The sequence below is a fragment of the Clinocottus analis genome, unplaced genomic scaffold (assembly GCF_023055335.1).
Source record: "Clinocottus analis isolate CAN_PGR_092001 unplaced genomic scaffold, fCliAna1.0.p SCAF_9, whole genome shotgun sequence".
Classification (NCBI taxonomy): Eukaryota; Metazoa; Chordata; class Actinopteri; order Perciformes; family Cottidae; genus Clinocottus; species Clinocottus analis.
In genome coordinates this window covers 19,331,993-19,358,933 of record NW_027176251.1, presented here as the reverse complement: position 1 = coordinate 19,358,933, position 26,941 = coordinate 19,331,993, and the positions used below count along the sequence as shown (strand labels likewise).

The 26,941-nt window shown below is 41.5% G+C and overlaps 1 protein-coding gene across 2 annotated transcripts in view; it reads right to left on the bottom strand.

Moving 5' to 3' along the window:
* The window catches only part of ascc3 (activating signal cointegrator 1 complex subunit 3), a 140,706-nt gene that overhangs the window by 56,214 nt on the left and 57,551 nt on the right, over positions 1-26,941 (bottom strand). For both annotated transcript variants that reach the window (XM_068569664.1, XM_068569663.1), the window contains exons 11-13: positions 15,841-16,005; positions 4,257-4,433; positions 3,220-3,291 (exon numbers count right to left, since the gene is read on the bottom strand). In XM_068569664.1, the coding sequence (XP_068425765.1) occupies positions 3,220-3,291; positions 4,257-4,433; positions 15,841-16,005 (414 nt within the window). The remainder of the gene's footprint in view (positions 1-3,219; positions 3,292-4,256; positions 4,434-15,840; positions 16,006-26,941) is intronic.

The following is a 26,941-nucleotide window of genomic DNA, read 5'->3' as shown; positions in this document are numbered from 1 at the left end:
TATTGAATTTCAACTGAAGCCGATATGAAGCCGAAGCAGTCCGAGGTATAAATAATCTATTATTTAGTTTACTCTACACACTGTGAGGGCTTTAGCTAGACCACAGCAGAGCGAGACTTACTGAAACAGGAAGTTTGTGTTCAAGTGTTTGAGGTTCCCAAATGTCTAATACTCTGACAGAAGGACGAGGCCCCAACAGCCTCCTGTTGCATCCTGAGGAGGCGTTTGCATCTAGGTTAGCACAGTACTTAATCATTGACTTAACTACTACTGGGAGCACTAAAGGAAATTGCAGATTAATATTTAATATCGAGGAATTCCCATTGTAGACCGTGGGGTGGGTGCTTTACCAATGGCCCACTAGCACAGAGTGTGCAAGAGAGACTTTAGAAATGTTGAAGTGCCCTCTCTTCCAAATTACTATTAGTTATTGCGGTATTTTGGTTGATTATTTCCTTCCTCATTGTCTTCTTCACAGAATTTTTTCAGTGTATTTCAGATGAACCAAAGGACGGACGGTTGGTCGGGTTAATGCATTCAGGTGTGGATATATTCAGGAGGATGTCAGCCTTCTTATAATGCTCTCAGAAATAATTACTGTGTATTGATTATGGGTTAGGGGATCTTCCAAATAGAGGACGACCCACTCCACCACCGAATATATATTGAATTATTTGACCACGAGTTAGCATACTGACTAGAGCTGGGCAAAGTTGAAAAAATGTAACTGAATAATTACATGATTTTTCTGCGATTAATCACATTATGCACCAAATTCAATAATGAAGTAAAAACTAGTGTATTGCACGTTTTTATTTTAAAGTAATGTTATTAGAACAATATAACAGAACTCTGGAGTAACAGCAAGTTAACATACATACAGATATAGTTTATAAATCTGTTTTCTTTTTTTTCCTGAACAGGTACCAGAAGAAACAGTAGTATTTTATTAGGAAACAACATAAACAGTATTTTCAGTCGTAAGGGTCTCTGTGAGGGACAAGCCACTCCTTCTTTTGTCCATGTTCAGTCTGTTGCTTACCTTAAAGATGTTAAAGACCAGCAATTGATTTACTTTATACAAAAGCAACAAGTGCTTTTCATTTTTTTCAGTTCAGTTTTTCTTCCTCAGTGAGAAAAGTCTAGTCTGTGTTGTCTTGAACAAGTGCACTGAACATCTAGTGATGTGAGGAGAGTTCTCCTCTTTGAGAGAAGAGTAAAGATCCAGAAGTGATCCTGACTTAAAGTGCTCTGCATGGTGGATCAGACCGCGGGGTCAGGAGCTTTGCGCATGCACGATTGATTTTCAATCTGGACGCGAAGCCTGCCGGTAGACCGACCGCCTGTGAGCGCTTTGTGAGGCGGAGCAGCTTGTGGCAGCACTTGCTGCTCGCTGAAAACTGAAACTCCATAACAAAGTCGTCAACGCAGCCTGTCGGTGAGACTGCGGAAGCAGCTGTGTGCGGCTGTGATAAGCCCCTCCCAATGCGAACAAAATAAAAATGCATTTAACACATGACCAAATAATTAACACCGTTAAAGGATTGAGAAGTTAACGCTGCGTTAACGCGTTAATTTGCCCAGCCCTAATATTGACCTTAAATATACCATCCAGCCATGTACTGTCATAATATTAATATGTACTGTCGTAATATTGTGAACGCAAAACGGGTCTAAAACATAAGAACACACTGTGTATGCTATTAAGTGAAATTATGAAAAATACACTTAATTTGGTTACAACCATTACCTGTAAGTAGCCATGAAAGACCCTGTGGATATTGCTATTATGTATTTTTTGAAACTTTCATTCTGGAAATCTATTATTAGACCAAACAATAATCCATGACTACATGCAGCAACCAGCTGTGTGTGTGTGTGTGTGTGTGTGTGTGTGTGTGTGTGTGTGTGTGTGTGTGTGTGTGTGTGTGTGTGTGCGCGCGCGTGCGTCCGTGTGTGTGTGTGTGTGTTCCAAACACAGCAGGTCCAGAGAGACCACTGCAGCAAATGTTATTTATTGAAGTTGTTTTATCAGCACCAGTGAGCTGTGTGGAAGCATTGTCGGCAGTAACCGCCAGCTTCTCGGCTTATTAAACCTCTCTCTGGCAGCAGGCTTCCCACCAGGAGGGTGCTAGGAAAATCATAGAGGAAATTTCATCCATCAGATCCTCCCAGATGAAATTAATATATGTCACAGCCACTTCTTGACAATTTAATAATCAGAAAAGACGCAGACTCCCCAGCTGAGCTGTGGCCTCAGTGGCCTCAACCTACAAGCTGGACTGGACCATTGTTTAGTTTCAACCAGGGGGAGGAAAAGTTGTCAGTGGTGCAGTAGAATGAAGTTGGTTTACAAGTTCTCAAGGGGCTTTAGCAAGACTGTGTCTCTGAGGGAGAAAATGGGCCAGAGAGAAGCGAAAAAGTAAGAAAAAGAGTGTGTGTGTGTGCGTGTGTGAGAACACTTGCAATAAAATGATGCAGACAGGATAACACCCGTGCTCAATAGGGAGTTCAACTCCTGCAGCAGATGGGAGCTAAACGCTAAAGTCTGAATTCACAACTCTCATCCTCCCAATAGGCCTACGGGGGCTGTGGAGTGGAAGCAGAATGAGTGGAGGGCGGTGGTTGGGATGTGGGGGAAGGAGGGGGAGTGTAACACTGGGAGCGATAAGGACTGCAGACACTTTAGATAGCAGGTGTTCATTCCAATCGGTTTACAAAGAAATATTTACTGCAGGAGGTCCTATTCATGAAAAAGTTCAAAGAAATAATTTGAAGGGAACCAGTTGGATAAAAGAGGTGCTGCATTCTGGAGCTACACCAGTACTGCTGTGTGCCTCTATAAGCTGTTCGAGTCCAGACATTCCACAGTGACAGTCTCAGGATAATCATAACGAGGTATGAAGAGAATTCAACCTTGTCTCTTTATTAAGACAATTTGCAGAACCTAGATTGCCTCGGAAAATAGATTCCAATGATAAGACTGAATCAGGAAGATAAACTCTTTTTGAAGGAAAAGGGAACTGTTCAGTGGATATGATTGTAGTCGACATAATCTCTCATTTATTGGGCCAATATATTGAGTCAGTTACCGGTTGTCATCTAGAAATCAGTAGCTTTGCTATAAATATAAACCTCTCTGGTGAATATTAATCTGTATTTACTCCTTTTTGCATTGCATTCCTTTAGTGAGGATCCAACATGCAGAAGATGTCTTACCTGATGACCGGCTTTGACCTGCTCCAGAACTTTGTTGTAACACACCTCCTCCATGTCATGAAGCTGCTGGATCTGAACAGGACACAAAGTCACAGTACGCAATTCATCTTAACTGATTACAGGCAACGTTTTAACTTAAAAGTAACTAATGAAATGCAGGCACACGCAGTTGTAACCTACAAAGTGCATGTACCGGTCCTACTTTTAATACTCAGTCACTATCGGCAATAACACAGACACTTCTTTTTGATGGAGCAATGGTGCTTTTGTCTTAACATTGGGGAGTACAAATAATGATGCCAACAGTAATAGTGATAAGCAGACAAGCCACATCCAGGTAGGTGGCAGGGTGGCTGAATCACCAATGTCCGGGTATCAGTTAAGGAAACGTTCAAAAGTGGTCTATAAAGTGTCCATTTCGTCACGCTGCCATTCTATTGTTTAGTAGCAGTCATAGTCGTGCTGAAGCAGCTCTTCTATTGATAATGAAAGCCAAAGTCAAATAAGATTTAGCTCTTTGGCCATTGCAGCTATATTGTAGGCACACATAACCTTGAATTACTAAACCATATGCATGAAAATGTGCATGGTCTAATACAAGCTTGGAAACAAAGATGCTGAAATGCCTCAACCTCATAGGAGAGCCTGTTTTGGTTCTCAATAGAACCTTTATTAACATTTTACCTATAATCCTTTCGGAGTTGTCTACTTCAAACCATCTGTGGAAGGTTCCTCCCACAGCCCTGCTAAGAATGCTAAGAGGAACCCATTGTTCTCGGTTTTAGAATGGGACCATTGTTGTCGCAACCTACAACAATAATGGTTCACACATGTTTCTGGTGTGTGGCTGAGAAGACCCATTCTTTAAAGAACTCTTCTTTCGTAAAACGGTTCTTTGGAAGAAAAGGGTTCGTCATGGAAAGAAAATAGGTTCTTCAGAAGTGACAGATTCTCGGTAGAACCCCAGTCCTTTAGGAAGAGTGTTTTTCTGAGACAATAGGTTTGTAAATACATTCACACTGTCCTTATCCGTTTACCTTGTTAGTGGATTTGACGCCGACAAAGGTTTGTCCAAGGGGCACTGGTCTGAAGCGACTGTCAAAGAAAAAGAGGCCGATGTAGGGGTTGACGTGCAGGAAGGTGGCCACATCCAGATAGTTGGGAAGGGTGGCTGATAGTCCCAGGATCCTGATCATACTCTGGGTGGATTCCACCTAGCCATCAGACAACAAGACAGGGTCTCAGTCACACTAAACCTTGTTGAATTGATGTGCCGGTCAATAAAGGAAAAGAGGTATTAAGCTGAGATTTCAGTGACACTTGGTGAAATACTTACACTGACATTGATCTTTTTCGAGCACCATTAAGACACAAAATCATGGGAATTATTATCCCAATTAGCATATGTGTACGAGGGATACAGCAATTGATGATCAAATTGACTGTCCATAAGTGAAGAGACAGTCACCAACTGCTGATGGCCCTACCAATCGTAAGACTTTATTGAGGTTGAGTGTTTTGGGGAGTCCATATTTCCCAAAGATCTCTCTTGGACCATCAAAGCATGACCCTGAGCAAGATGGCTAACCAGCATCTCTTAAAGAGGACACTGAGGAAGGTCCGTCTATATCCTTAGCTTCAGGTTAAACTGCATCACATTATGGTATGGCAACTGCTGTATATATCTTATGCTCCCTTAGCATTAGTGTGTGTGGGTGTGTGTGTGTGTATATATATATATATATATATATATATATATATATATATATATATATATATATATATATATATATATATATATATATATACACACACATATATACTGGTTCTGCTGGAACTGTATTCACTGATTAGTTCCAAACACCTTGCTGTTTTTTCTGTTTTGCTGTTGAGGTCCTAACGTTTTAAATTAAAAACCTTCCATTCCAGGAAAGGGGAGGAATATTATTGGCCATACATATTTGGATGTAGGTCCTGGTCAATATTTAAGACTTCACAGTATGTGTGTGAGGCTGCAGTGCTACATCTTTCTAGGAGTGAAACTGTCAGAGCAATTTAGAAAACAAAAGCACATTGTAGAAAGTGGTCGGCTTTGTGGTCCATATCTTTGACTTACAAGACAAAGTAAATGGTCTTACTCATATACTACATGCCTTTACTTTGTCTTTGAGACCTGAAGAAAATTCAATATGCTGTGTATCAATGTGGGTGAGAGGAGGGAAACCTAGGGGGAGGGGGGCCTATCTGAGCCTCCTGCTGGATGTGACAGGGAAGATTGGTAAGGCCTTTAATGTGATGCAGTACCTGTCAAACCACCCCATCAAGATAAGACCTAACCAACCCCTGCCAGCCTGCACTGCACATCCACACCAGCATGGCAGAACCTCCGTACTGCAGATGTCCCCCATGTTCACCTACAGGGAGTCAAACCATCTGCAGAGCAGTTTCTTCTACCCTGCCTTTTATGCAACTAGGAGATGAACTGCCTCTTTGTAAAAGAGATGAAGAATCCATGTTTAAACTAAGTCTGTGATAATTATAACATTTTATAAATACATATGGTCATTCAGATTAACAGCTGAATTTCCAATTACCCCAAGGAGAATGGTTAATGAGCTGAATGTAACTTAATTAATAGATCACAATATTAAAATGAGACACTTTGGTGACCTGTGAAGTCCTCTGTGGCTGTGCTTGGCTGCTAAAATAACATTTCCTGTTGGCATTGATAAAGAACTGTATCTCTTACCATTTATTATTTCAGAGAAACCTCATCACGGGTGGCCACACACTGTTTACGCTCATTTTGAAGGGGTTCTCCCACAATTTTACACTCAAAGGACAGAGTTGTTTCCTAGTTACGAGGAGTACTATTCAGACAGTAAAAACAGCAGTATAATGTCTGCTGTGGCTCTGGAGGAGCTGAGAGAAAAAGCCTTATGATGTCATCAGTTCCAAAGGAATACTCTGAGACTAAAAATGCATTACAGGAAAAAAGCTGTTTGAAACACTGTACATAAGCAGAAGTCAAAGGTACTTTCCATATTTTCCATTTCATGCGACTTAATAATTTATGAATGAAACATTTAAAATATGTAATGAGTATACCATAATATAATCTGATGTTGTATAGTAGATCACATTAGTAAGAAAAATCTGACATTGTAAAAAAATTAAATAAACCAGCTAAAATATAAAAAAACTGCGTTACATATACAATATAACATCCTGTATCCTATAGCTGCATGAACAGCAGCAGAACTTCCACACATATTTAATTTAATAAAGTCATAGGCAAACAAGGCTGCGCCCATTGGCTTGCGGACACATCCAGGCTTCATCAGAGCTGAAACTGAAAACCGGAAATTAAAAGCTGCAAACAAGGATGACAACACCAGAGTTTTCAAGAACCGAAACAATAAGCTGGAAGAGGAACCGCAGAGGATGTTGGTTTTCACTTTGAGACGTTTAATCCGTTGATTACATACACATATGATTAGTTCTGAACTCCAGTGAGGGGAGAACACAACAGATTATGTGTTTCCACCCCCTGATATGTCTGCATCTGGCTAAGTAACAGTTACTAACAACCCTATTAAAGTGCATAATAGTCATTTTGTGCACATTAAAAATATATTACTATAAAAGGCATGCCTTATGTAAGCTTAGAGGTAGAGCACAAACGCTCCTTAAATACCAAACCACTAAAAAGAAGCCCACAACAGAGCAACATTAAAGGCCTTTGTAATAAAGGTTAGGGGGACTTTATCTTGAATGCAGAGCATAATTGGTAGCAGAACATCCGGCCAAGAAAATGTGGCTCAAACCAAAGCTCTTCCAAGTAAAACATCAAAGCGATAACTGGCTCGGTTCTAAAACATTTGCATAAAAAGGGGGACAAATATCATTTAGTTTACAGGGATTTCCATATTAATGTGTCTGAAGACGTGAACTCAAGCACCTTGTGCATCAGAGGCAGTCGGAGTAATTCCTTCAGCACAATCAATTATAGCAGTCTGTCAGGTGTGGCAATAATGAGACGGGGGAGAGATGAAGGGGGTGAGGGAGGGGCGGCCGGGCGCGCTGCTGGCGCCCGACATCTTGGGTTGGAGGGTGGACTATGAGCTGTTTACAAATTCTCACACAAAGACAAACAGAAACACGCTGCTTTCTGTGCCAGTCACATTTAGATACAATTACTGGCAGAAACAATAATCCTGCATGTTGTACTCAAGTAGAGTGACATAAGCCTCTGTAGCCTCTGCAACAGAAATGTTAGGTTCAGATTACTGTATTCTGTATTACTAATCTCTTCCTTATACGCGCTTGTAATTCTTAAAGGGGAAATGTAGTGCTCACTTCTCCCAAGATCTGCTTTTACGGTCTGAGCAAACCCGTTCAGATTGCTGGTAGTGCTCAGAATGTACAGCTAATGATATTCTATGTTCATCCTCTCATCCAGCAGGGCTATGTGCACAACCACACCAACAATGAATGCATTAACATGGATACGAGTGTGTCCAACGCAGAAGGCAACCTCCGATTCTAAACAGGGAAGCCGACGCTTCATGTCTTGAAACCTGCATTCTCTCTAATGTCCATCAGGGGGCGACTCCTCTGGAAGTCTATGAGAAAATGACTCTACTTCTCTCTTGATTTATTCCCTCAGTAAACATTGTAAACATGAGTTTAGGATCTCAATCTCTAGTTTCAAGTCTTCTTCAATACAGCACAATGTTCATTTAGTAAATCATAGTTCATTTAGAAGGATATGTTTTAGGGCGGAGCCAGGTGATTCACGACTCTACGTCACTCCTCCGCACTACATACACTACTGTTCAAAAGTTTGGGGTCACTTAGAAATGTCCTTATTTAGTTAGTTAGTTGAGTATCTGGAGCATCACATTTGTAGGTTATTATTATACTCTCAAAATGGCCAGTAAAACAGAACGTTCATGTGAAACTCACCAGTTGTTCTTGTTCTTAGAAATGAAGGATATTCCATGAGACAACTTACAAAGGAACTGAAAATGTGTCTGGGTGACCCCAAACCTTGAAACGGTAGTGTCACTACTTCTGTTCACTGCTTGCAAAAATGAATGGCGACGGCCAAAAAGGTGAACTTGTCACAACAACTACAGTCTGCGGCCCAAAGCCTGACGGACTGTCTCTTTTTTTTCATAACACATCAGGGAGCCTCACTGAAGCCCGAGCTGACATGTTCCTTCATTATAAACACACACACTGTATTTCATTCTGACTCCAGTATATTCTGACAGCCCTAAATACTCACCGGGGGTCTCATTGATGAGACAGTGTGTGGGATCCATACTAAAAGTGATGGTGTGACAAAGACAAACTTAGAATCCTCAAACTGTGTGTTGACACACCTGCTGGCGGCGTTCCCGTTATGAATCACGGTCCACCTGGAAATGTGCACAAGTCGCTCAGCCTCACATCCCGCCCACATTCAACCATAAATGGTGAATGCAAAGCGCCTCATGAATATTGATGCATATAAATGAGCCTGCTGATCAAAGGTTCTCCATGGCGAACCACGCATTATGAGCAATCATACTGATTGCCTCCAAAAATGATCACGACAATCAGTGGAATCCACCACCATGAAACATCATGTAATAATGGAAGTTTTGATAGGTATATGACACAATTTATAGATTTATTTAAGTTGCGTGTGATGGGGAACTTGGCTCGCGTTGTGTTTCGGACCATTAATGGGGATGTGGAGAGGAGTAATTGTTGTATTTCCACGCAGTCCTTCTGTGCAGGTGGTGGAGATGAGAGCTAGTACACCGCGGTGTCTCCAGAGAGCTGTGCGGCTGACAGACAGCCCCATTCACCCTGAGAGTATACTGATGATCATTTCATCCGGTAATTATCATATCGATCAGCCGTCACAGTCCTGATGAAACACCGAGCGCACTTGCGGAAATACTAAGCGGACTAATGGAAAACGTGCTAATGGTATAGTTATGGCTGAATACAAGCACAAGCACCAATAACACTTGTGGTTTGAATGTTTACGACGTTTGATATTACTTTTGTGATTGAAATGAAATGTGAGAGAAGCATCACAGAACAACGTGGCTACAATTCACCACCTAACTATCTGCATAGTGTGCAAACGCATCGGTCACAGTTTCTGTACAGGTGCACACATTCCCTGCTAAGTTTTTGTTTTTATTTCTTTGATCACCACTTTAGCGAAAGCGGCGCGCATACACAACGGTTATGAATCAGACATCAGAGCATCGGATGTAAATTGATCCACCTTTAAAAATAGACGTACTATATCGGCCCGTTAGTAATGTTTGATAAAAACTATGGTGGCCAGATATTTAAAAAAATAAATAATTAAATATGAATATATACTTATTGCATTAAGGCCTAAGTAATACAATTATCTTTTTTGGTCAATAGAAAAAATATAATAGAAGATGGAAAGAAAGAAAGAGCGTAGTACCCCTCTTTCTTTCTTTCCATCTACTTTTTTTCATCGTTTTCATCCTTCTCTCTGTCTTCCTGTTCCCCGTCTTCCTTTCTTTCTTTCTCTTTCTCCTCTCCCTCCATTTTGCCTTCTGTCACTCCTCCCTCACCGTGCAACTCATTCTCCTCTTCCCACAGCTCGTCCTCCTTCAGCTGCTGTTTACACTTTGTAAGCAATGACTTTCTGCTCTCAGCACCCGAAACATTTTCTCCAGAACATGTAGTTTCTGATCTGGATCTCAAACGGCGCAGTCATATTACTTTTTGCTGTGACGACGGCTTGTTTTCTACACACTGCTTCTGAAGCTTCATCTCATCTCAGATGATTATTATTACCAGTTCATCATTCATCTTTTACTTCTGTTTTTTAATCATTACTTTCACACATGCAGCACTACTCTTCCCAACATCAACAATTCACATATTCATACAAAAGTTTTTTTTAAATTTTTTATAAAAACACAGAAAAACTAAATCATTTAGATTACATAAGCTGTTGTTGATGTCTAGAGCAGAGTTCTTTAATTGGATACGTTATAAATAATACATAATCTAATAATACTTAAATTATCTTTCATTTCAAGTAAAAATATATAAAATAAATTCCGTAACAAAGGTTTTTAATTTCTGTGCATCTTAAAATATACTATAAATTAATTATCTTTGACCTGCAGCTTTGAATTCAGTTGCTGTGAAAAGATGTCAATAAAAAAGACATTATATTTTTCTCATCTTCTTGTAAGAGACATCGGTGTACATAAGAGTTTATTCTAGTTTACTACATTTACAACCTCTTGTTTCAACTCTTTTCTCCTCTCGGTTTACATCATCATTGGTTATTAAATGAGTGTGTCAGGATTCTGATCATATTGGGCTCTAAGGTTTATTTTTCTGTGCCTTAATGTCGGATGTGAGTGGGTGCGTTTGCTCAAAAGAGCTATGCTTTGTCTTGTAGTGGTGCATCACATTGTCACTTTTAATAATTGACACAGTCTCTGAATATGAGACACACTGGTTATGAACTGCCTTTGGGAAGACTGAACATATATCGGTTTGTCCATCCTTGGTTGAAGGCTCTGTTCTCCACGTTTCTCTTGTTGGAGAACGCCATGTGAAAGAACTGCTCTGACTCCCGTTCTCTCCCTCTGTTGGTTCTCTCATGTGCATTTACCTCAGTCGAGTCAAGGCTAATCCGTGTCAGAATACTTGCATTTGATTGGCCGAGTCGCATCACGTGTTGTTATTTCCAACGTGTGTAATTGGTCGGTGTTTTGCTTTGACCGCTGAGCGATTGCCGTAAAGGCGAGAAAAGCTGTGTAGGTTAAAATGGAAGTGCTCCATCACAATTGAATAATTCAGATTTATCAAGCAGTTTGAAGTCTGGGTCCAGATACAGTAGCATCTGGGTTCGGAAGCGGACCGCTTATTAGTGACCCGTGGTCCAGAGGATGCATTTCACTGCCTGCTTGTGACCGGTATTCAGTAAAATGTTAAACAAACTTTTGTGAATAAAAAGGATAAAACTTTGAAAATGTATATTCTTTTTGTATTATTCAAGCAGTGTCGAGGATATCATTATTTGCAAGCTTTTGATGCTTCTCGTACCCCTGCAGTGTGTTAGATGTCATCCCTCATCAGCTGGTTTTCAGCTTGAAAACCAGAGAGACTTTGACAAAGACTGCTGTTAAGTTGCATCATGGGAAACGTAGGATCCAGTGTTTTTGAGTCTGTCAATTAGATGTAGCACCTGCAGGTGGCTGCATGGTGTCTCCGTAAGTGATGGTGACACTGGATGAAGAGTGGAGTGAAAACTGTGTTGCCACTTGTCAGACTGATGTAGGGTCCCTGGGAACAGTAACAGTCCAACATGCTGCACCGTTTATGATGGTATCACACAAATGAGTCCATTACAGGGCATAGTTATGGAGATATTGGCCTAGAGAGACTAGTACAGCCGTATTGTCCCGTCAGTTTGGAGACACTTCAGTTGGTAAATCATTGCTGCCTCGCAAAAAAAGCACAAGCTGCAGTCATTCATGGAATCTTCCACTATTCAACCATGGACTTACTGTACCGGTACACCCAGAGCATGTCCGAGGCAGAGGTGGCATAGGTTAATGCTTGGAGCGCTATCCATCCAATAAATATGACCATATTTCTGGGTTCTCCTATGGATCACTCTAATAGCTCGGGCAACGTAAGTCACTCCTACCTCCAATTCATACTGAGAAGATGGAAAGACTATTTAGTTGTTTGGGGAATAACCATTTTGTGAAATAGAGTTTTTAATTTAAGTGTGATTTTCTGTATGAATGTTTGAACACAATGACAGGTGGAGGACTTTACTGCATTGTAAACGACAAAAGCTAAAATATCTCCCAGGGCACCAAATCGGGCCCGCTCTGATTCGGCCTCTCGCTGCACTAGAACTGCGCTCGCTCTGAAGCCTCAGTGTTTACTGGCATGCTAATGGCGCTAAGTCTAGCATCACAGCTGTGTTCTAAGCACTGGGAGCGTGTGCAGTCTGCTGGCAAACAGACAGACGTGTGCGCCCCAGCACAACCTCTAAAGGTGTTAAGGTGTACAAAGAGCCCAGTCAGCCTTTCTTCAGTAATATCAGCTAAACCTGCAGATAAGTGGGCAGTGAACCGAGTAAACAGCGGTCACATGTACGGACCAGTTTTCAATTACCTTGCGGTTAACCCCGCCGAGAGGTCTCCATCGCTGCACAGCGGCTCATCCCTCTGTTCACTCTGCCTTCCTCACTCTGGTCTGAGTCCTTTGGCTTACGACCGGTATCCATGTATTTTCAACATTTCTCAGAATGATGAGCACTTGAGTGGTTCCATCACGCTGCAGTCCCGATCGAATGGGACATTTCCAGAAAAGCATTACTTTGTTTTTTACACACCTAGTCAATCTACCTATGATAAGCCAAGGCACATTGATGAATATTTAAAACTATTTCATGCCAACTCTCATTTATAAGTACTTCAAAAACCTATCCGCATTCAACGGTTTTTATATGATATCTTATGAAAAAGTTTCCCAACTTCCAACTTCAACTCTTTCCATGCATACAAAATTAACTTCTGTCTTCACAGGAGACTAACTCAGTTAGGTTTAGGCAACAAAATTATTTGGTTAGGTTGAGGCAACTAAAGTATTCAGATTGGTTTAGGCAACACAACTACTCGGTTAACTTTAGACAACAACATGACTCCGTTAGGTTTAGCTTGTGGAAAAGATCGTGAAATACTGGGTTTGGTGAAGTAATCGAGCCACCTGGTCTTTATTTTTCCTAGTTAATGATTAGATGGATTATATATCCAAATGACTTAGTGCGGGATAGATTACAACACACTTATTTGTGTAATTATTTAGCTCTGCACTGTCTGACAACAGTCTGCCTTTGAGTCTCCTCCTAGTGTTTTACTTTGTTTCATCATTTTAGTTCACTGCTCAGGTCATTTCCTTTCATCCTTAATATTAAAACTGGTTATAAACTATTCAACATAACTACAACATCATTATTTATTAGATTTTGAGGATTATGAAGATAAGTGTGATGATGAACAGGATGATGGAGATGAGTATGATGATATTTCTACATGTGATAGTTTACAGGTCTGGTGGATGCTAAACGTTCCTTCGGATAGCTGCCAATGTGACTGACATCTCGGAGAACTATTTTTGTTGCTGTTTTACGAGTGGTGAAACACAGCCGATGATATTCGACTCAAAAAAGTGTGCACATCGATGTTCTTAAATAAACAAGATTGCAGCCTTAATCCTCTAAATACTGCAACACATCTGAAGGCTTTCATGAACCGGGTACAGAATGAGTCACATCACTCAGTGCCAGGGACACACAGCGTGGACATTTATAGAGACATTTTCAGGGTCGAAATGGAATCCACAGAGCGCCTGGATGAGTCAGCGGTAGTATGTGCATCCTAAAACATTCCCTTTGCATCTCTCACTCCTTCTCCAATCCCTCGACAGGCGGGAACATAACCGCAGCTCATCAGAGGGAGATACGGCACACTGAGGCTCATTCTCTCTATTTCACCATCAAAATTCACATAATCACTCTAATATCTAAATGTCCTGGCTGGTTCCTGCACAGACACCTGTCAGTCATCATCGGGGGAAATCATCTTCACAGACAGTGCGCTGATTATGTCTTCCTGCAGCAGCGTGGCGCCAAGGGGGCAGGACTCATGCCGTTTACGATGTGTCATTTGGAAGAGCGTGCTGTTGTTACTTTACTGGAGAACTAGGCGCTCGCGATAGAACAAAACAACTTGGGAATACTAACTAACTTACAGTCTGATGCTTTAAAAAGCCTCTACAACACGTCAGGTAACCAGTGAGAACTAGACACATGTATGGTCAGCATCTAAGGAATGTTGCACCTCCAACACAGGAACTTCTAAATAAAAGTACAACATTTAGAAACAGTACATCACCACAGATCTCAGTGATTATTAAACACTATAATAAAGAGGAGAAATGCAAAACTCTCTTCTACTAAATTACTATAAAAATAGCAACCAAATGCAAACATTTTTGAAAATTTCTCTCAGATTCTTCAGCTATTATAATCCTAGAAGACCTCTATGTATATTAAGGATATAGATATCAGCATTTAAAAAGTGTCTGTCGCGTGAACAGACCTGACAAACCATAAAGTCTACTTTTTTTCTAAAATCAGTTACATTATGTAGTTATTGCGGCATCCTTTGTATGTGTTTATTGCAATGGATTCACCGAAGTATCTGTTTATCTGGAGTTCATGCTGCTGCAGAGTCACTCGCCAGATTTACCTTCGCCTTCCAAATGATTCTGCGTGAGTATTGTGAGCTTAATGTGAACGTAGCATCAGACCAATGTCGCAGAGTAAAAATCACAATACTTCCTTCAGAAAAGTAGTAAAGTACAAGTGGAAATGGAAACAACCAGAGTACAAATGCTTGACGTCTTTACTGAAGGACAGTATTAGGGAACAAAAATCATCATCAGCATCAACATATTTCCACCGAGTGGTAGTGTGAGGATATGTTATGATGTTATTGGGACTTGAGATTTATAAATCTAATACCTATAATCCCCGGAACCAATACAACCAATTCCTTGAACTAGCGAGCTGCATTCACCTGAACATACTGAATAACTCCATAGTCGAACTAATTGCTCACTCACTCACTCACTCACTCTCCCTCACACACTCACACTCACACACACACACACACACACACACACACACACACACACACACACACACACACACTCTGACTCCCTCGTCTCTCTTCTCCCTTTGTGTCTCATTTTCCAGCCTTCAGTCGGGTGTTTAACAGAGAGCTCTGGGGACGTTTTGTGGATAATGTGGGAAGAGTAAATGCAATAGGGAGATGATGATGAGAAGTGCAGTGCTGCCTGTGAGCCTCTTTCTCTCCGTCTGCTTGTTGAGCTTCAAATGTTGTTTGTCACACAGTGAATAAAAAGTGAAACTTGACAGAAAAAATACTGAAGGAGAGAATATGTTCAGCACATTAGTCCTAGTGGAGATAGGTATTCAACCCAACGACGGATGGAGTACTAATGTATGTATCTGTAGTACCGAGTATCCAAAACTATGAAGTGCCAAAAGTAAGCATTGGATTTCATACTCAGGGGTTTTCAAAATCCGACTCTCTTGTTATCAATCACTGGCTTACTTCAATTTGGCTCAAACGTTTGGATTGATAAATCCTATAATTTGGAAACATATTGTTTTGGTATGAGTGCAGAAACCGGATTATTTTCTAGGCCAGTATGAAACAAAGTCAAACAACGCCCAGCGCCGGAGTTGCCTCTTGACTCCGTGTAACAATCCCCTTCCATTGTGACAACAAAGACAGACAATGGAATGAAGTACGCTTCTAAAATGTAATTATTTTACTTATAGCAAGTACATGACAACAGAGAACGCGTCTTTACAGAAAAAATCCATTCTCATGGCCAGCTTAACATTTTTTAATTAACTTACAAACATATTAAAACTAATTCAGGAGAAGACAGAGGGATGTAACATAAAGTCACAATCAGAGGCAGAGGGGGACCAGGACTAACCTGTCTGATGGTCCGAGCCACCAGGCTCTCCAGTACTGGTCCTCGGTCTTCATGGAGGAGGTGCACTTCATCCAAGATGAGGAGACGCACAATCTGGGAGAGAGCCACATCTCCAACACTCTTCCTGGTCACGACGTCCCACTTCTCTGGAGTCGTCACCAACATCTGGAAACACATGGAGACGTGAGGATCGGGTCAACAGGGTGTTCCAACAGTTCATTACAACTCACGGCAAAAGGTGTTGGTTTAAATAAAAGAATAGGCAAGTCAAGTCTATTTGTGTAGCACATTTCTACAACAAGGCGATTCAAAGTGCTTCACATAAAACCATTAAAAGCAAATCAAGATGCAGATTTAAAAACAGTTAAGAAAACATTAAAACCGTCAAGAAAAAAGAAAATGCATACAAGTTGCAGTGCAGTTTAAGAAATAAAATGCAGTAGTGAGATAGAGAATTCACAACTGAAAAAGACGAACATGTGATCAAATCATGTTAATGTCAAAGTCGTAAAAACGGACAGTGTTTCTGTTCCCTTCATTGAGTTATGGTGTCCAGGTGGACCTGGATTTAGTGCCTCTGTGAATGTTAGTTTTCTCACCGATTGCTAGAAGCACTTTAGTTGAAAAGGCAGAGAATCCCATTTCATTTATTACAGTAAGCTTTTATGCTCAAGTGTTGAGTTTCTGTGAATCAACGCTTGCTATAAAATGTGAAGTTTCTGTCTGTTTATTAACAGTCATGAACTGAAAACAATGAGCTGCAGAGACGTTAATGAGACAAAGAGGGACTTTTGTTCCAGTACGAGTTGACTTCTTAAAACTTGACATGTCTTACTGAGACGGCTGAAGACTCATTTCTACTTCAACTGAACTTAAGAACGCATTTTAGCACAGACTGAGGAGCTGGGCCTTGCATCTCTTACATTGAGTTTGCTTTAAGAATGTTTTTCTTTGTGACAAGTGTGTACGAAGGGAACACATTCAAAGACACATAGCACGTTCAATGTACCTGTGAGAATACTGTTGTTGGCGTAAGACGGGATTGAAAAGGGTCACGCTCCCCTTTCAGGGTTCTAACTCTTTTCTAGAGATCATTTTCCAGGACATGTTCAAGGATCATCTGTATGACAGACGAGGATCACACCACACACTAATATGTTGCCCTCCGTCTGGAAGTCTGACTTAAAAGAAGTGCTGTCTGTGGCTGTAACAAACACAGTATGTTTGAAGAGACATCGCTACAGAGCTGAGTAAAAAAGTACCGACAGCAGGTGTTCAGCCGACGTTTAGCCAGTGTTTTTTGCTCCAGCTCATTGTTCTGACCCGGGCTCCCTATTCTTCATGATTCAACTTTTTCTAAAACACCCGACACACATCCGACTATTGAGTGGGTACAACGGCCTAATGAGAATCATCAGGTCCATTGGAAGGTTGACACGATGCTGAACATAAATTGGCTCTTCCGTTGGCTGTGTTATCCGTTTTAAGGATCTCCGATCGATAGATTGTTGAGACATTCTCAGCTGAGGGAAAGTGGGAACATATTTAGATCATTTTCCAGGACAACACAAGGTTCTCCAGGACATTTGACTCTCTCCCCATGTCTTTCCAATGAGTGGAAAATTGGTCAACTGTTTAACAGGTTTTCCAAAACCCTGCCCTTTAACCAAACAGGGACTGAAATTAGGATATGTTCACCTCTGCTACTCGGATTTGACCACTTAATGAGCTGTCTCGTGTGTCACCTAACTTTATGGAGGTCTAGTTATTGAACTCTCTAAATACCCTTCTAAAAGTTGTCCAAAAATAGATTGGCACTAGCAAAAGTGTGACGTTGCCAGATGTTCACGTATACAGTCTTGGAATTCTTTTCGCAGGAAATATTGAGATTATTTCTGAGATGATTGCCGAGATAAATTTCCCCCACTATTCCCTGCTGACTGAGCTGGATGACACACGGTGTAAAACCCAGAGCAACACAACCACAATCCCTCCAGAATGCTCTCAGACTCACGGCTCATCAATGCCCAATTGCCCGTAGCTCCGCTCATTACAATGCAGATAGAAGCACCTAAATCATCGCAGCATAATAACAGGCGAGCAACATCACTCACATGGTGTGTGCCGGCCGACATTAGTTCTACAGCGTTTACCAGATGTATGTCAATGTCAGTCTGTGATCCACTACATCCACAGGAACGGTCATGTTGGAATCTGTCAACAGCATACTAACTACTGTATGTTCTTGTGTTTTGGCATTCCTCTTAGACTAATTATATTCACCAGTATCAACACATCTCATCTGTATCAAATGTCAACAGACAACGTCTCCGCACTCTGCTTAGTGCCTATAATTTTAGTGAAATTTTACTCTTTCGTTTTAAGAAAAACACACCAATGTATAATTAATGGTGTGTGAACTGTTTGGCAACCTGTCTGTGTGTGTGTGCAAAATTCTAATTAAACCCTTTCTGTAAAAGCAGTTCATTAAATCCTCTCTAGTTTGCATTTAAATCAATCTATCCAGCCATTAGAGGCTGGCGTACTCACAGAAAAGGAAGCGTCCGGTCCTAATTGGAACTACTGGTTAATCTAAATGGAGGCTCTGGCAAATGGAGCACAGGCCAAAGTGCCTTCTTAATTGCCTCACAAATACACACAAGGGGGTGCAGAGAAAGCGTGCCATTATTTGGCTGGATGGTGTTATTTAGCCCATTTATCCGTCGATCTCAGCAGGACTGAAATCAATCATCTACATCCACTGAATCTTCGCAATTCATTTGAGATGATGTTTCTTAAAGGTGACAATTTAATCAGAGAATGGGTTCATAAACCTGCTCAGAAAACCCCCAGCATAATGTCCTGTAAGAACTGCTCTTTTCAGTAATTCATCACTAAACTAATAGTAGAAACCTGGCGACTTTGTGTTGCAATAAAGAGGAAGAAGAATGTTTCTACAAAATCTGGATGGATCTTTTAAGCCCGTACACTTTAGTAAGCAATAAAAAACTCCCTCTCGGGATGTTCAAAATTGCGTGAGATAGATACTCCATCACATCCATGGCTCTCTTTTGGACAAATCTGCATTAATGCCATGTGTTGTTACAGCTGTAAAGGGACATTTTAAAGATCCTTTTAAATATATTACACCGTATTTGACTTTGCTGTTCATTCTGTCTCAATGTGATCTAATGTGTTTTATAAGGAGTTTGTTGTGTATAGAATGCCATTATTTTGATTGTTTTTACTGTGGCTGGATGTTGACCTCATGTCTGGAGTGTTGGACTAACGTAGTTCACTGTGCGGGACAATAAAGTTGATTAGGATCTAAAACCTGAAGGTCCCCATGAAAGAGAGTGCACTCTGGAGTTACAAATGTAAGCTAACCTCAAAGTCAAATTGTCCTAAAGCAGTGGTTATCAAACTTTTTCTGTCACGCCCCACTTTAGAGAAGAAAAAAAGTTTGGGCTCCACCGCCCCAACAACATTGGAACAAAATGGTCCAACTTTTTGAGGCTCCTCCGTCCATGCCTTTTTAATTAATAGATTAAAGAAAATGTAAATCCCTTTCAAGTAAACCAGATTGCTCCATCTGACAAAAAGTAATAACATGTGCAATCACTTTGTTAAAACAATGAAAACAAAGTTATATATGTGCAAAAAAATAACTCATATTTGGAGAAAGAATTACCAAGGAAGCTGGTTGGATCCCTGTTTCCTCCCCATAGTTTCATGTTGAAGTGTCCTTGAGCAAGGCACTGAAGCCCCAGAGCTTCACAGCAGCACAAAGCTCCTTAATTACTAAGGATGGTACAATGCAGATAATAATTCTCCCACTGTGGGATTAATAAAGGATTCTTAAAAAAAAAAAAAGTTGTTGTTTTTATTTATTTATTTAAGAAGCTGCATCCCCCCGCGCCCCACCTGTAATACCTCCGCAGCCCACTAGAGGGGCGCGCCCTACAGTTTGAGAACCACTGTCCTAAAGGGAGGAAAAGCTGAAGGGTCCCTAAGTAAAGAATCGTGAACCTTTCTTTAAGTGCTCAACACGCCCACGAGCTTCAGGCTCATGAGGGGAAAGAGAGAGGACCACATGTCCATCCTCAGAGCTCGTGGACTCCACTCTTCTGGACTTGGTCAGAGATAAACTATGTCTGATGGTGTGATGTCAGTGGGAGTGCTGGACTTTACTGGTCCGGGCTGTCAGGGCCATGAATCTCATTTAAATTAAGTACTTGGATTGAATGCACTTTGATTGGACTTTGGACGGAGATACTAGGACACACAGCCTGTTTTATTCTGTTTGAGAGCAAAAACAAGTAAATTCAAGAGCATGAATTAGTCATTTCAGAGCACAATTCCCTTTTCTTGCCTTATCACGCCTGCATAATTACGTGGTGGCTTCTGAAACATAAAGGTAACAGAGAACATTCCCATGGATGGACAAGGCCCTTTTATGTTCTGTAATGAGAGTAGTGGGAGTGATGAGTTTGGCATTGACGGGTCGCACACTCTTTCAGCATGTGCATCCTTACAGTAAGTGGCTCAATGCAGCCTGACATTCAGGTAATGGCTGTTTTTCAGTTGCCTTTAATCGGTTTTGCCTTTAAACTTTGTTTCATTTTTTAGTGCTCTTCTGTTTAAACCCGGTGTTACAAGGACAAAATGGGCTGAAACACCTCAGCAGCCATTTCAAATTTTCTGCGTGGGACTCCACTTTACGAAAGGAACACCACGCGCCTGTTCGTCTGGTTCCACCTTTACAGGAAACCGTCTGGCTGTGAGGCTGCGCCTTCTTGGATGTCATTAACTGATATTTCCTCTCTGGACAGTGAAGGAAGAGGGCCTGTGAGTCCCAGGATGCCACCTACCCGCATGCTGGCATCCACATGGCACCATCCCTCCAAACCCTTTCTGTTTCCATGGTAACTATCGCAGCCATGAAGAGAGGAGGATGTGGGAGGAAGAGGTGGGTGGGAGGAAGATGGAGTGGGGACGTTACAGAAAGACATTTACTAGATTGCGATATGTGAACAACTAACGGCTTGTCAAGGCGAAACCGTAATGAAAACCTTCTCAATGCAGCGCTCTGTGTGTGTGTGTGTGTGTGCGTGTGCATGCCATGATGTTTAGTCCTCCTGAGAATGCGGCTCACAATGACAACTGTTCTTTTCTTCTGTTTAGTGGTTGGTGGGGGAAATAAAATAATACATTTTTAATACAGTAATATGAAGTCACAATAGACTGGTAGAGGGGTGCAGTAAGTCCATGATTCACATTTATTAGGATTATTAGCTTCCGGTCTCTTGCTTCTGCTGAGTTTCAACTCAAACATGATCTTCAAGTATGATGCATCCTTCCGATAATCAGTGATCTAGTCCATTGCAAGAATAAACAGCTTTTGCCTGGATTTTCAATTCAGCACATTTATTTCTACAAAAAATAATAAAAAGAAATAAAAAGGATAAAACAAGGAATTCTTGTGGATTTGACCAATCACTGCAGCTTTCTGCTGCCTCGGTTCCAGGTCTCTGAATCACTGCACATATCTCCGATTCTCTTTACTCAAAAGGGGTCGAGTGGTTCCTTGTTTAGAAAAACAACCGAGCCAATCAAAGCTTAGTGGGTGGGATTAGGAATTGGACGTTACTTTCCTGAGCCTGAGCCGGAGAAGTCCCAGAGAAATAATAAGCATGAATGTGATTGATCAAACCAGCTGATCAGGTTGTTGTAAATGGACTTGCAGAAGTAACTCACAGTTGTATTCATATAACACCAAATCATAACAGGAGTTATCTCCTGGAACTTTTTTCCTACGGCGCACTTCCAGGCTGTACTCTTTATGATATTTACAAAGACCCGACCAACACTTGCCACCGTGCGCGAGCACTCTGCGACAGCGGCAAGGACAAACTCCCTTTCAGCAGGCAGTAACCTGGAGGAGAACCAGGCTCCGGGTGGGCGGCCATCTGCCTTGCACAAAGCCTCAAACAGCATTCGTCTCCGCTCAATATGACACATGTGAAGTTCCCGACATTCACGGCCACTCCATGTTCTGCAGGTAAAAGGATCTCTATGGAGAGAAGGGTTTCATGGGTAACTCCCTTATGGGTTAGCCCGCTTCCAATGAATACTGTCGAAAGCTAATAATTAAATGTTAGCAGCACAAAGCTACATCGCAGGTAGGGCGGGCGATATGGCAACACCATCATATCATTCTTTTTTTCTTCAGGCAGGATCACGGCCACAAGCCAAACTGATCTTCCTGATTGAAACGGTAGAGCCTAACCCTCCATTACAAATCAGCACACCAAATGACTGTTATATTTTAAACATTAAAATGTCTTCCTTTTCAAGGTCCACATTTGGTGCTCTCCACAGGCATACGTGAGATTTAGCACAAAGCACTCATTTAAAAAGGAAATGTCTTACTCCTTACTTCCATAACAATAGTGCACCATGAGTTCAGTTTTCATTCAAACTAAATTAGGACGGGTGTGGTGACTGCGTACCAAATCCATAAGAGCAAGCGCAACCACATTTCCTCCTAAGATACCAAATCACCGGCTGCCCTCAAACAAACAAGGCAATTCTTTTAAAGCGAGAGCGGCACAGCGCTCACTCCAAATAAAACATAACATCGGAGAACAATGAGGACCAGTCTCCACTTAATATTCTTTGACCCACAACAACTGTGAGTTTGTTTACACGTGAGCATGTTATTCACGACCGAGCCCGTTTGGTTTGGGGACACATGTATGTCGCTGCAACGTTGCATGTATGGGCCATGTAGAGCGAGACATTTGAATCGTTTAGGATCAAACATCATCATAACCCACACCCCTTATTGCGGGAAGCAGTAAGATTAACATAAAGACTCAATTCCCTGCCAAATAGTTTCAGATGCTCCTCCAACTTCCTGGCCATCGGCTGCTGACAAAATTGCCCAGAAACTGCTAATATTTACCAACACTGTAATTGTTATATCTTTCCATGACAGAACAGATTTGTATTCCCTGTAATATTGAGGTTGAACAATCACGTTTTCACAGCTAACTCATGTGCACATTTGAAATAATGACTTTAAGATGACACATAACTTAATGCTTACACTTTAACATCCTTTTTATTTTTTTATTTTTAGGAAAATAAAAATACAAGGCAGCGGCATCATTTTGGGTTGCAATAAATCACAAGACGGGTTAGAGAAAAGGTTTGGTAGACAGACAGTACGGCAGCATGCTGCAGCTTCTTACTTACCATATGTAACTATGCTACGGAGAACGTGGTACTGCGACACTATATTGTGTACTGTGTACATGGTGAGTGTACATGGTGAGTGCAGAGCAGCAAGGCCACATTCATATGCGACTGACATTTTAATTCATTTCCAGTTAACATAATCATTGCGTTGGATCCTTGTATCTCCAGGCTGACCTGGGTACACACAGATACTATGCTAATAACTCAAGTTACTCCTTATAGGTACAGTTCTCCTGTTTGTGGACTAGATATGTTTTTAACTATACCAATCAGACACATCCCTTTCTGCTACTCGAACATGAATCTGATTAGTCTAAAACAACGCTCCCATGTGCTGAACCCATTCCCCCAGCTGGTAGTCACTGTGTACGTGAGATTGCTTGTCTTAAGCGTTGTGTAATGACCTCGATGAAGGCCGCAGGACAAACGTGACAGCCTAACAGTAGATAAGCTCTTAATGCCACGACTCGTGATGCTTCAAGACTTCTTTCTCTTCTTCATACACTTGAAAAGAGGTTGAAGTGAGGCCAGAACCCCCGCACCCTAAACTCTAGCAGACACATCAAAAGGACATGATGAAAGAAATAGCGGGGACCTTGAGGAGAGGCGGAAGACAACCAAGGTTACAGTGTGTGGCATCACTCCGGCCTGTTAGATGTGGACAGCCCCCTTTCACTCCACCACTTTGTGTAAATGTACTGACACTAACAGGCAAAATGAAAGGATGAGAGAGACAGAAAGTGGAGAGGTTTAAGTGAACGAGAGATAGAGGAGTGCTGCAGAGCTGCAGTGAATCTGACTAATCATTCTCTTTGAGAAATCTCTTCACATGACCTGATAGAAATGCAACTTTAATACACCTTCAGATTAGCTGGAATTGGCCTCATTTCATAGAAATAAACCCCACCTCCTGCCCCCCCCCCACCTCACACACACACACACACATACACACACACACACCAAACCCCAACCTTTCCTTTCCTTTTCTCTATTCACTAGTCCCACATGGCTTATAAACTTTGGCTGTAAGCTGTGCAATCTCTCAAATTCAAACTCTTTTGGATTTACCAGATATGCATGTTTCCCCAACCTTCTCAGTCTGATAGTTCAGTCTTCCAGGCTGGATGTACTTCTGAGCTCGAAATATGTGCTCAACCCGCAGCTTTTATCCCCTTTCTGTGGCCTCGCTGTAATTAATCCATCCTCCTCCTATACAAAGTGAAGGGAACTCCTCAGAGAAGGGTGCTAGGTTGTTATTAGTGTCGTTTTGTTCAGTGAGGGGGGGGGGGGGGGGGGGCTGAGTGAGTCTTGGAGGTGAGGCTTGTCACTAAAATGAGAATAGCTGGTCCACTTTAAGTGAGCCTGAGCAGTGTTGCTGGCTGCAGGGCCAACCCCCTTCACTCTAATCAGCAGGTGGCCAGAAGAAAGGTGAACTCGACTTGAGTCTCCATGACCTGTGGCATTTAGTCACAGACAGACGGCCTAAACTGTAGACGCTGTGCCCTGCTAAGCTAAAGGCTATAGCGATATATACGTTTCTCTCAACCCACACAAGAGATGCACTTCATCTGCTGCACAGTACTTCATTACCGGACCAACCCGTTTGATACTCCACAGGAATAAAACTCATCGACTGGCAAATTGAACTCAACAACTGAATAAAATGATGTCTCTTTATCTCCGAACAAAAAGGTCACATTGTTAAAGGTTGGACATTCTTAAAACTGTATTGGCTCACATAATGGAATATTTCCTGTAGGATAATTGCCGGTGTATAATTAGCAATTTACATAATAGTTCAATTGTGTTTTATAGGTTAATTTCTCGTTTAAAGATGTATGCTGGCGATATCATAAAACCCAGTGAACTCACTGGTTCCCACCAAAGAACTAATCAGGCCCACAAAAAACGTTTGGTGCTTTAGTGAGTCTTTGTAGCGACAGGAAGGTGTGCGTGAGGTCAGGTCAAAATAAACTACATCACAAAAGTTCATGGTAATAAAGGAACATGTCACCCAGTGCGGCTCGTTGATGTGTTTTTAACAACAAAGGAGCTCTAAAGCTGAGAGGAAGAAGACATCTCAAGGCCGTGATACACACACACAAAATACTTGCTCGTGCATACATACACTGTACATACATGCACTGCTCTATGCTGATGACAAAGGAAGTGGGGACATAACAGATTTGTTAACGTTGTGAGAAATCGAGAGTCACTCACTCTGCCCCCGACTCATTGTCAACATGTTGGAATACAATGTCTCGCTGTGAGCGCTGCTGTTGTTAAGGAGAACAGATTTCCAACACTCGTAGAGGAGAGTAGAAAAAAACACAGTAGAGAACAGCCGGGGAAAGGATCTGCAGTTATTTTGGCTTATTTCAGCTGACGCGATCCATTAAAAACGTGCTTTGATCTTTAAGATGGGACATCTTGAACTTCATTTAAAGCTGCACTTTGTCTCCTCTTCACAAGGCTACGAATATAGTGCACAATTATGTTCAATAGCTCTCTTAGAGCTTCATCAAAGTCTTATGTACTGCAGCCCAAACAGTCCATTTCAACAGGGTCATCATGATTACATCTGAGGCCCGTGCAGCTGATGCAGGCGGCGAGGAACGCCGTGTCTCTTTACGCGTGTTCTTCTCTTCTTCGGGCGCACACAACAGAGGAAAAATGGGTTTAGAAATCAAAAAGCTATTTTCCATTAATTTTAGGTTTTAAATCGCAATCGTGACCCACTTAAAATAACTAAATATCTAAATGAGAGAGTGATTTGCAAAAGGTGCTGTGACGTGTGCTGAAATTGGATCCTGATTCATTTCAAACCTTTGATGGCAAAAAAAAAAAAGAAATGCAAAAGCACAAGTTGTTCCTCGAGCCTCTGCCCATTTCCTCGTTCTCATTCTGACACAACTATCACCAGGACATACTCTCAGACTACTTGATTTTGTCTTTACTATACCGTAACCATGGTAACTACTATCTAGTGTAGACAAAAGTGCTGCTTTGAACACGGAACCTTGAGTGATGAATAAATACATCTGTAATCCAACAGAATGTAGGATAAGACGAGTCTGAAACCTTAAATAACCGAGTTTGGTCAATGTATGACATCAAAAGTCATATATTATCCATTTTCAATTACATGGCAACTCACAGTAGAAAGGCTTTGGTTTGCATTTCTTTGAACTTTGCTTTCCTTGAGCAGCTGCAGCATTAGTTCATGAACAAGCTGAAAGCTACACTACACAGGTACCAACACAAGATGCTACTGCTAGCGTCGTCACTCGACACTGTTGCCCCTTGTTCATTTACAAAGAGCAACGTCCGACCCTCCCTCACACGGGCTCAGTGACAGACGTCGTTCATACGGCTGGCTCCCGCTTACTTTCCCCACCTGCTGAATAATTTGAATAAAATCACAGAGCTAAATGACGAATAACTTATTTCAGGATTGACAAAAGGAAACCCATGTCCCACACCTTGGGCCTGCAAAATGTTCCACATACAGTTTTAAAAAGACAGGGCCTTTGAGGACATACCATTTTAAATATGGGACCAGAATAATGACAAAACATATGAAGAGAACAAAATAGAGTACTAAATAGATGACTCACTCACTGTATTGCATCGTCTGGCAAAATGAATCAACAACTGTCTCATGATCCACTTCAGATGCACCAATAAAGAAGCCAGTGAAGAAATGTTTGACAGCTGAACTCTGACCCCCCTGTGACCCTGGACAGGTGACCCACACTGAATGTCCCACCACCAACCAGAGACCACCACCACAGCCAGAGAAGGAACTGCTGTGGTCGGCGAGGAAAAGCCAACATGA